General features: G+C 33.7%; 1 protein-coding gene across 7 annotated transcripts in view; it reads right to left on the bottom strand.

Moving 5' to 3' along the window:
• The window catches only part of PCDH15 (protocadherin related 15), a 1,524,279-nt gene that overhangs the window by 223,879 nt on the left and 1,288,030 nt on the right, over positions 1 to 12,370 (bottom strand). For all 7 annotated transcript variants that reach the window (XM_054690675.1, XM_054690674.1, XM_054690669.1 and 4 more), the window contains one exon: positions 7,661 to 7,740. In XM_054690675.1, coding sequence (XP_054546650.1) covers positions 7,661 to 7,740 — 80 coding nt within the window. The remainder of the gene's footprint in view (positions 1 to 7,660; positions 7,741 to 12,370) is intronic.

Raw genomic sequence — 12,370 nt, 5'->3', positions numbered from 1 at the left:
TGTAATTATTTTAATGGTAAAAAGGCCCTATTATTCTTAGTGCTTTGGATTAAATAATGATTTCCTATAAGTAATTTATATCACCAATCCTATTCATTGCTATTCCTATATATATATATATATATATGAATGTACATATATATCAAAATATACACACCTTTCATCAAATGCCATCTATGATAAAATATTGTGTTCAAACTTTAGCACTAATTTAAAAATAATTGAAGCTCATTGTAAGTCAGAAAATAGAATAGAATACTGAAATTTTAGAGTTACCTTTAATATTTTATTCTAATGACCATATTTAAATATATTATAATTATTTTCAAGAGATATTAGGATGTATATTTCACATTTTTAAGAGAACAATTTTTTTTTAAAGATTTATTTATTTATTTATTTATTTATTTGTTTATTTATTTATTTATACAAGCACTGGGTACAGTCAGAAGCACGGGAGGGTGAGAGAATTCACCAGAGCCAGAGCGGTGAGCAGAGCAGGCAGAAGGACCGAAGTACACGGCTGAGGGGAGCAGCGGGAGGCAGGAGAGGTCTGCGCGCCATGTGGGACCCTCCTCTGGTGGCGGGGGAGCAGCCGGGGATAGAACCTGCTCTGTAGAGGTTGCGGGCAGCTTCGTAACCCGACGCTCAACCGCTGCGCCACCGGGGAGGCCCTTAAGAGAACAATTTTATCAGCATTTACTCTCTTATTTCATAATTCAAAAGAACAAATTTTGTCAATACACTAACAAATTTACCATTTTGAACCATGTACATTTCCTTTTGAAATGTATATGATTCTTAATTTAACTTATGTAGAGTAGGAACAGAACAAGCTTTTGGGTAAATTAGATTATTTTTAAAATTCCTCCTAACCTTTTCATTATTCAGAATATATGTTTACAAATAATTAAATTTTTATTCCCCAATATTATTTGTTGTAGAATAATTTGGTCACATATGCTGTCTGAAACAAGATCTATCTTTGTGTCTTAGATTTTACAATCTGACATTATACCATGACATTTTATGTAAGATCTAAGAAGACATTTACTGTAGAGGAGAGGATTTCTTAATATAATAAAACATTAAAATATTGACAAAGTATAAAATCGTAAGTTGTTTCTGACTGATGAATGGCTTTCACTTCAGTCCAAGTGCTTTTATTGTTGTAGTGGAATTTCAGCAATTCACACCACATATGGTAGCTTGATATATAGAGTTAAACACAATGAATCAAAATCAGAGTCACAGTTACTCTATTTGCTTTATTTCTCTGTTGTGTTGATATGGACTAAAAAACAAAGTACTAGACATATGGTAAGACTATGAAGAACTGAATTTGCTTCTTGTACATTTTGAAATATATTTGTAAAAAAAGTAAAAACCTATTCCCAAAGTAGTTCATAACAATCAGCTTTGGATCAACTTCCAACACTACAGATGGTTCAAATAATCACATTTTAAAATGATTTTCAAAAAAGGAAGACAATTTTTGCTTCTGAGATTTATACACAAGAAAGTTAAGAACTATAAAATCTGAAAATCTAGTCATAAATATGATGAAAAGAAGAATAAAATTCTTTATCATTTTTATTTCCCCCCCCCTCACTGTATGGTTCAAGATTCTGTAGTCTTTCTTCTATATTAAATTAGAAAACTACCATAAAATTGTTTAGTTTTCCCATTTCAAGCTAGGTTATATATAAATAGCTAATTTTTCTTGGTATGTGATTGAGAGTCAGATAGTCCTTTGTGCCACTTTACTTTGGGATTTACGGTCATGTAAATGCTCCACAACTTTGTTACTAAGTTGGATCTTTTTTTCCTACTAATTTGTTTGATATTAATTTATTCATTCTTCCAGTCTCATACGAAAGCATAGGGGTAGAAAACTATCCCTCTGTGCTTCAATAATGCAAAAGAATAAAAATGGACTATTCCATATCATATACTAAAATTAATTAAAAATGAATTAACAGTCTAAACATAACTGAAATCAAAACTCACAGACATAAAGTTAAATTTTCATGGCCTGTATTTGACAATAGATTATTAGATACAGCACCAACATCATGAGCAGAGAAAAAAAGGAGATATATTGGACTTTGTCAAAATTATATTTTTGGTGCATCAAAGGATACTATCAAATAGAGTGAAAAATAACTCAAAATATGGGTAAAATTTTTCAAATCATATAGTTGATAAGTATTTGATCCCCAAAACATTTAAAATATTCTTTCAAATTAACAACCAGAAACAATCAATTTAAATAAAAAAATAAACAAAATACTTTAATAGATATTTCTCTAAAGAAGATATACAATGGTAAACAAGAAGATGAGAAAATTATCAACATCTTTAGTTACCAGGGAATTATAAATCAAACCAAAAGTAAGACACTACCTTATTGAGCTAGGATGGCTACAATTAAAATAAAGCATGTGGGAAAATAATAAAGGCTGATGAAGATGTAGAGAAACTGTTACCCTTCTATACTGCTGTTAAAAATGTGAAATGATTCAATCACCATGAAAAATAGTTTGACAGTTCCTCAAATGTTAAACACATATTACACTATGACCCAACAATTCCAATTCTGGGTATATTTTAAAAGAATTGAAAACATGCTAAAGTGCAAAGTGTAAAGACATTCATTGTAGAGTGCTCATAACAGCCAAAATATAGAAAACCAGTTCAAATGTTCATTAATTTACAAAGGGAAAAACTGTCATATAGACATAAAGTTGAATATTTTGCAATTAAAATAAGAAATGACATACTGATACATGTGTCATAATGAGTGACTTTGAAATATTAGGCTGAGAAAAGTCAGAGACAAAAGATAGGTCACATATTCTATGACTCCTTAATATGAGATACACACAGAGATAGAACACAAATTGGTGTTTACCAGGGATTGAGGGGAAGGAGGGAGTAGTCGCTAAATGGGTTTGGATTTCCTTTTGGAGAGATGAAGATCTGTTGGAACTAGATAGAGTTGGTAGTTGTGTTATAGAGCAGCCCTGATATTGAATGTGTTCCTGGCTGTGGGTCCTCACCCGCGCGCTTAAAAGGGTCTTATTAATACTCCACTACAGGCACACACAAAAGGTTAATAAAAGGTTTATTTACAAGGGAAAGGGAATTAAGGAAATGTACAACTCAGGGAGAAAATAGGGAAATAAAGTCTTTAATGAGTCCTACCCGATCTGCCGACCTGGAAACCCAAAGTCACTCTCAGAGCTGGCTGGATGCTGTGAGCTGGCGGAAAGCCAAAATGGGGGATCCCCAAAGCCCACTTGTCTGCCTTTATATTAACCTGGCTGCTTAACCCCACCCTCAGGTCCCAGCCACCTTCCCTTTGGTGGTGATGGGATTTGGAATTCCCAGTGTCTTTGGCTTTGGCCTGGGGTGGGGGTGGAGTCCACAAAGCCTGTATGGAATTAGCTTTAGGATATCCTGTTCCCCCTAACAGTTGCACAACATTGAAAATCTACTAAATGCCACTGATTATTCATTTTTATATTTATGTGAAAAATTTTCTTTTTTATTGTATAATTTTTATCGAAGTAACATTGGTTTATAATACTATATATGATTTAGGGGTATAGGTTCATACTTCAGATGCATGTTATCATACTACACCTATCAACAGAGCACACATATTTCTCCACCACAGTTTGGTGGGTTCTGCCCCCATTTTTCCCCACCTATGGTCACATCAATTATACAGTAAGATTTCTAGATTTTATATTGGTTTAGTTTTGTCTGTCACTTTGTTTTGTTTCTCTCTATCCCTTATGAGTGAAATCATTGATATGTGTTTTTCTTTCTGACTTAATTTTTTCTTTTGAAAGCTATAAAAGATTTATTTGAGCAACATAAGTAACATTGACTGACCTCACGTTTATATTTATAACCTTACATCCAATAATACATATTCATCTGAAACATTGATAAGATTTATTTATTTACTTATTGAGGTACATTGGTTTACGATGTTGTATGTGATTTAGAGGAGCAGGCTCTCCCATCACCTCCTCAGATGTTTTTACCACACTGCATACATGACCAAAACACCCACAGTCCTCCACCATAATGTGTTATGCTCCCTGCCCCCTTGGTAGCCTCACTTTTACAGCCAGATTTCTAGGATTTGTAATAGGTTTGGCTTTATCTGACCCTTTGTATTATTTCTCTATATTCCACATATATGTGACGCCACCCCTCATTGTCTTTTTCCTTTTGTATTCTCATATTTAACTTAATCCCTTGCTATTAACAATGTTATATGCTATCTAATCTTCAATATAATCATAAAGTTCGAACTCAAGTGAAAATCATAATCAGGCTTTAAATAGTATATCTAAATTAACAGATACCTACAAAGAAATAAAAAGGTCAATAGGGTAATAAAAATTCAAATAAAATTCTAATAAGAGGCAGACAAGACTCTTTGAGACTGTCATTTCATACTTAGCCTTAATGTGTTACATCACATATCCTATACTACAGTAATGACAATATATAAGTTTTCAATGTGTAGTTGCAAAATCGTTTCACACCATCAGCAATTTTAGAATATTTTATCACTATAGCCATTATCAGTCACTCCATATTCTCTTTCTTCCCCAGCCTTAGGAAACTACTGGGCTACCTTTTGCCTCTATTTATTTTCCTATTCTGGACATTTCATACAAATGGAATCGTGTCATTTTGTGAATGACTTTTGTGAATGGCTTAATAATATTTTCAAGATTCATTTACATTGCAGCATGTGTCAATACTTCATTCTATTTTATTTTTTTTTTATTTTTTTTAAAGATTTATTTATTTATTTATACAAGCACTGGGTACAGTCAGAAGCGCGGGAGGGTGAGAGAATTCACCAGAGCTAGAGCAGGGAACAGAACAGGCAGACCGATGAAGTACACTGCTGAGGGGAGCAACGGGCAGCAGGAGAGGTCTGCACACCATGTGGGAACCTCACCCGGTGGCCAGGGATCGAACTGGCACTGCAGAGGCTGTGGGCAGCTTCAAAACCCAGTGCTCAACCACTGCGCCACCGGGGAGGCCCTTCATTCTCTTTTAAATGAATGATATTCCAATGTATGGATATACATTTTGCTAATCCATTCATCTGTAGCTAGACATGTGGGTTGTTTTCAAATTTTTCTATTGTAAATAATGTTATGAATATTTCTGTGCAACTATTTATGTGCATGCATGTTTTCATTTCTTTTAAGTAGAAATTATTACCATATAGCCCTATCACATAGTAATTCTTCATTTAGCATTTAGAGGAAATGACAAATTGTTAGCCTGAATACACATTGTATATTCCCATCAGAAATATTTGAGGATTCTAATATTTTTATCCTCACCAATACTTACTATTTCTTTATAGCCATTCTAAGTATGTATGAAGTGATATCTCTTTGTGATGCTAATTTGCATATCCCTAGTGAACAACAGTCAAGAGCAAGTTTCCATGAGCTTTTTGACTGCTCATATATCTTTTTCAGACAAATGTGTATTCAATGCTTCCTCCATTTTTAACTACTGTGATGGTTCACAGGTGATACGGTGGTGGGAAAATATGGGGAATACCCCTGTGTGGAGAAACCAATTACTGCATAAAAATGAACAATGATGCAAAATAAATTTTCATTTTTGCTTGGATTATTTTTTTCTGACTTAGAATAATTCTTCATATTTTCTTGATATAGGTCCTTTAATATATTTTTTGTAGGTTGTACCATTTTCTCTAATTAGTCCTTTCAAATACACCTTTTTTTTCAAATTTGATGAAATGTAAGTTAATTTTCTTAATAATTCCTGTGTTCTTTATGAAAGAAACATCATCTAATTGCAAACATTAAGGTTTACCTCTATATTTTCCTCTATGTGTTACATAGTTTTATCTCTTATGTTGAAGTCTATGATCAAGTTTTAATTAATTTTTGTGAACTGTATGAAGAGTCATCTTCATTCTTTGCATGCTGTCCCAGCTTCATTTGTTGAAAAGATTATACTTTTGTGATTGTATTACCTTTGTCTTTTTACTGGGGAGGTGAGGAAGTACAATTGACCATAAATGTTAGGGGTTATTTTTTGACTCTTAAGTTTATCCTAATTATACATACACCTATTTTTTTTTAAAGATATATTTATTTATTTATTTGTTTGTTTATACATACAAGCACTGGGTACAGTCAGAAGCTCTCGGGAGGGTGAGAGAATTCACCAGAGCCAGAGCGGGGAGCAGGGCAGGCAGAAGGACCGAAGCACACTGCTGAGGGGAGCAGCGGGCGGCAGGAGAGAGGTCTGCGCGCCATGTGGGACCCTCCTCCGGAGGCCGGGGAGCAGCCGGGGATCGAACCGGTGCCGCAGAGGCTGCGGGCTGCTTCGCAACCCAGCGCTCAACCGCTGCGCCACCGGGGAGGCCCGATACATCTATTTTTTAAATCTCAACTTTGATTTATTTTTATTTCATTTTAAAATTGTACTTATTTCTTTATTTACTTATTTAATTGAGGTAGCCAGTGCCATACAATTTTGACTGAAACATCCCTTTTACAAAGTATTGTTAAGGATGATTGTGAAGTACAGTATTATTAAGGATGATTGTGAAGTACAGTTAATTTATGGTTTACATGTATGTAAGGGGACAATTTTAAGCGTTATCTTCCCACATTTCAAAATAGAAGTTTATTCATCTGTATAATCTTAAAAGCCTAGGAAATACTGCTTCTTGCCTTACTAACTCATGGTTATCACCTTCTGTAAATGCAGGTGTTTCTCACAAGACCCTGTTACCCCCTTAACTTGGCATTATGTGCCACATATTCCTGAGACTAAAATAGTACCTGGCTCAATTGTCAATTCCTCACTTTATAATCATGGGGTAAGTTTAGGTTTCTATTCTTTCTGGAGACAAAACCACTCACTAGTACATAGGAAACATCAGCGAGGTGGCAAGCACAGCACTTTAGCCATGACAGCAGAACAGATGCTTTGCTATTGCAAGAGGACCAAGTGATCTGTCTGGAAATGCCAATTTCTTCTTTAACCTCCATTCTCAGTTTTCTCAAGAGTTATATTTACCATTATCTTTAATATGCTCATGGAGTGACTAGAATGATGCTGATATAGACTTCAAAGAGGCTAATCCTGGTCATGCAATTTTTTTTTGTTAGCTGTTTTAAAATATACCTGCATCAATCAGAAATTGAAGAACGGACTTTGGGGTACCTTGAATGTGTTTTAATTATGCTTTTCCTTACAAAATTCCCTGTGAATAAATGATTTAGTGCCAAGTTATTCTTTGTAGAAATATCCTTGTTATTATGACTAGCTGACAACTTTAAAGGGATCTAATTAATCCCAGGTTATGCCTGCAAATGAAATGTTTCCACCTCAGTAGCTATCACCTAGTAGAAATGTTTTAAATAAATAAATGGTCTCCAGGGTAAGTTTGCTAGAGTCAGTGTTACATGCCCCCTCCCAGTTATCATTAACATTTATGAAAAAAAAGTAAAAGGAAAATATAAAATAGCTGAAAGCTTCTGATTAGAAGTCTGTTCTCTTGTTACCAGTACATTGTTTAACATTTTTAAAAGGAAAAATGTAAGTTTAGAAATCATTTCTAACTTACGTTTCTGAAAGATTAAAAACTCGCTGAGGATCTCCATTCTCAATGGCATATGTTATTGGGTCTCCCTCCCGATCAGTTGCCTTCAGAGAAAAAACATAATTCAATTATTAGGCAATTGATGGTTCCTATTAAGTGCATTGTAATACAGGAACTTGAAACTAATTTCAAAACTATCCATGATGCGCTTAAAGGATAAAAATCAAAGCATGGGATATGGCAATAATACAGAATTTTATACATATATATATATGATAGCAGCATTTCTGTCATTTAATCACATTTTAAATCAGTCCTAATGAATATGAATGATATCTGGATGGATGGATATATAATATTTGATAGGGAAATAGTATAATGATTCTCCTAAGGTTTACATGTTTAATTTATATAATTCTATCACTACAATTTATACAAATGTGTTAAACCCTATAGAAATGTTTACAATGTTGATAAATTAATTAATGCACTTTTCTTTTTTAAATTAGACTATATCAAGTTAGTAAAGCTTTATGGGTAAGAATCCTGAATCTAGAGCCAGAGTACATGATTTCAAAATTGGGTTCCATTTACTAACTGTGTGATTATGTCTCAATTTCTTCATATTTAAAATGAAAACTATACAAATACAACTTTAATAGATTTCAGGAGGTTTAATTGAAATAGTTAATGGCTAGGCACACAAACATCATCCACATTGTAAGTTTCCAATAAATATTAAATGACTTTGTCTTCATTCAAGTCAAACAGGATAAAAAGCTATATTTTCTAATTTTGAGTTCTGGGTTACTCTTATACACATTAAAAATACATACACTCTACATATGTCACTGAAGTCTCTAATTTGACAATCTGAAATATCCAATAATTTCCATTTCTAACATGCTTGAAAAGACATTGATGAAGAAAGAAATATGGATGATATCTAAGGAATGTGAGAGGGATCTGCCTAAGTATGACCCTGATGAGGAGGGAAATACAGGAGAAAAAACTAAAGGGACCTCTGAACTACCAGAGATAACCCCCTCTCTGACTATCAGGCATTGCCCTGGAGGCAGCAGAACCTTGGAAAAGGGTACTTGTGTGTGGTCCTTTCAATGACTGAGCAGTAACTGTAAGAGCCAAAAAAGCCAGTATGAAATTCCATGTGGAGACTAGCAGGGTGCACTGTTTATTAGAAGTTCAGGAGACTGACAAGGTTCCATATTCCTGGGCACAGAATAGCCTTATCAGCTACCACATTGGACAGATGATCAGAAGCCTCTCTAAAACTTTATCAATCCAGAGTCCTGAGACAGCTGAATACAAACAGAGACTATTTACTAAGTGTGAGATTCTGTGGGAGCAGCTTTGTAGCATTATTTAGTCTCTGCCTCCCAACAGTGGCTCTTTCAGACTACATTTCTTTACATACTTCCAAGCATCATATCCAACTTTCAATTCTCATCACCAATGACACATATTTATATTGGATTTCCCCAAAGGTTTCTCCTTGACCCTCCCTCACTTAGTCACCTTATCCAATTGCATAATTTAAAATATTATCTATCAGCTGAAGACTCTCATATCTATAAATCTGTTCTTTCTTCCGAATTTCAGGCCTATGTCCAATTGTCTACTTGAATCTCTAGTTTGATGAATATGCATCTCCAAATTAAAATGTTAAAACCTCCAAAAATCTTGATCTCTTTCCTGCTCTACACCCCTAAAGAAGACAACAACATGCAGTTTTTAGTCTTCATTATCTCAGTAATTAGCAGAAACTAAATCCTCACTTGCTCAGGCCTCATATTATGATATTAGCTGCTCATTCTCATTCCCTAATGCAATCCATTAGCAAATCACACTGGATCTATTTCTAAAATATTTGCAGTATTTGAACTCCTTCACTACTACCATTTTTTCTGGATTATGATAATAACCATATTACTAGTGGTACTGCTTTCTCCCTTGCACTGTCACTGTGAACGTTAATTAAGCAAACAAAATGACCATTTTGTCCAAGTAAATATTTTACATACACACACATATGCACGCACACTGAAATAAACTAAAATAGTAAAATACAATGAATTAATAACCTACCAGGATTATTACTTTGAAACATTTAATTCAAAGCTAAGTCTAACATTTTTAATCACATTAATTTAATTTTTTATAATGAAAGTCTAAGAACAGAGTATAAGATATGAACAGATTAAAAAAAAAAACATTGAATGGGATTGATAATAAATGTTTGATATTTTCCCAGTGTTTTTAGTTTCTTGCCAGATAGTATTACCAAAAAAATAATAATAATATATAAATAATGATACAGACAAGTTTTTGAAGAAATAAAGAATTGTTGTATCTAGAAACTGTATTTATCATGAAAAGGCTCACACTGAATGCTTTCTGTTGTTTTTCACTTTTAGAAAGTAATTTTTACCTGTCATGTTGTTATAGATATTATCAATTTCTTTTTGTTTTTCATTGGTATATAACTGCTGTTGTCTGGGACACAATTCATTGTTATATGTTTTCATAAAAGTCAGAAGAAATATATTCTAAAATAAGAAAACTTTGTGTTGTAGGATCAGTCTTTCCAAAATGGTCAAATAGGTATTTCTCAATATGTCAAGACAAGGCAACCTCCATTGAGTGTCACCTTGGTTTAGGGAACCAAGGTCAAGTGAGCACCTTCTGGGTCCTGGACATCTGTTATCTTTACTTAAAGAATGTGATTATTTTAAATGAATTGCACTGAAGTCCATATAGATTGAGAAGATTGCTCAGGTCTTGATCTCAGACCAGATCTCTGACCCTTTCCCAAAGACAGCAGTAATCACTGCTGTCCACTTTCATAGCCAACAAGTATATAGTTTGGAGGGGTATTGTCCAGGCATAGGTTTATCACTGAACATGTTCTCCCTATGTGAAAAATTTATCATTTTATTTTCAGAGTAAAATAGGAAGTCGAGCCCTACTTGAAACAGTCCCCTCTCCCTTTGATGCCACAGGTCCTCTAACATGAGTTGTATATTCCAGCTTCAACTCATTTTATTTTAGAATTTACAATCATGCAAATTCTCCTTATTTATGTTACTCAATTGATTCTCCTTTGCTAACCCAACTGATGCAGTCTTTTTTTTTTTTTTCTTTTAAGGTTTATTTATTTATTTATACAAGCACTGGGTATAGTCAGAAGCACAGGAGGGTGACAGAATTCACCAGAGCCAGAGCAGGGAACAGAACAGGCAGACTGACAAAATACACTGCTGAGGGGAGCAGCGGGCATGGCAGGAGAGGCCTGCACGCCATGTGGGACCCTCACAGGTGGCCAAATCGGCACTGCAGAGGCTGCAGGCAGCTTCACAGTCCAGCGCTCAACTGCTGCGCCATTGGGGGAGGCCTTGATGCAGTCTTAATTGCTTACCCAAACCAAGAAGAACCCATAAATTGAGAAATTATTCTCTACACACAGTTTCAAATTTTTAAGTCAAAATTAATGGTGACTCTCCTAATGTATCAGATCTACTGTAATATTTTATATGTTTTTATATTTATATAGAACTGTATACACATATATAGTGTGATGAGAGTACTATGTATACTGTATCATTTTATTTATATAGTTTGTTATGTTACTAAGAAAAAGGAATTTCTAGAGAATTTTCAAAATTTTTTCAGCCAAATTAAATATATTCAGTCTCTGAAGTACCTTGATGTATTTCTCTAGTTTTGTTTGACCACTTAAATGCCTGAGGCTTTTAAGGACTCTAAAAGCCAATAATTTGCCTACTTTATTCTTCTGTGAGTTTGAGCCATTTTGGAAACTTTGAAGACTCAAGATTTAGAAGAAAATCCTCATTTGATTGTTTTCTTCCTTTTATCTTCTCAGCCAATCCTGTGTTGTTGCTTCAGGGTATATGGCAAATAGTGTTGTAATTATGGAGGATTTATTACTTTTCAGACAATGAAGCAAGGGGAAATAGTGTTATCTGGATCAGAGTTCTGAAATCTATCCATTACATGTGTTAACACTTGTATGAACACCATATATCTCTATTTGCCATTGTCTAAAGGGTGAGAAATAATGCGTAAAAAGAATAATTGGAAATCAGAATACAATGATTCTTACAGTATTAAAAGTTGATCATGTGCATATGTGTCCCAAACTATATTTTTATAAACATTTTTAAACAGTATTTTTTAATACAGGACTAGTCAGACTTCTCTAAATGATAAAATCTATTTATAGTATTGTATAATGAATCCTTAGTTATGAATTTATTGACTATTAGATCAGGAACAATATAAAATTTTTATATGCCTTATCTCATTTAAGCCACAATGTAATATTATAGATAAATAGAAAATGCAAGAAACTTTAATTACTCTTTTTTTCACCATTCTAATTAGATTTCTCTATAACTTACTTAATTAGAAGATATACTTCTTATCTAGAGATAATAGTAACTGATTCATGTTAAAAAGAGTATAGTATTAATACTTTCTGTGATATAAAAGGAATTACATATCCTCAGTACAAAGATGCCTACTACAAAATGAAACAATAATAACACCTACAGTGTACTGTCAGGAATTCAGTAACTATATATTGAATATTTATACTGGGGCTTCAGCAATGAGTAAATATATATTGAGTATTTATATTTGGGCTTCAGCAATGAATAACACAGATATCTAGTACCCATTTGTACGGCTGACAGT

This window comes from Talpa occidentalis, unplaced genomic scaffold (genome assembly GCF_014898055.3).
Source record: "Talpa occidentalis isolate TD23 unplaced genomic scaffold, MPIMG_talOcc4v2.1 talOcc4.8, whole genome shotgun sequence".
Taxonomy (NCBI): Eukaryota; Metazoa; Chordata; class Mammalia; order Eulipotyphla; family Talpidae; genus Talpa; species Talpa occidentalis.
This window is presented reverse-complemented; position numbering and strand designations above follow the sequence as displayed.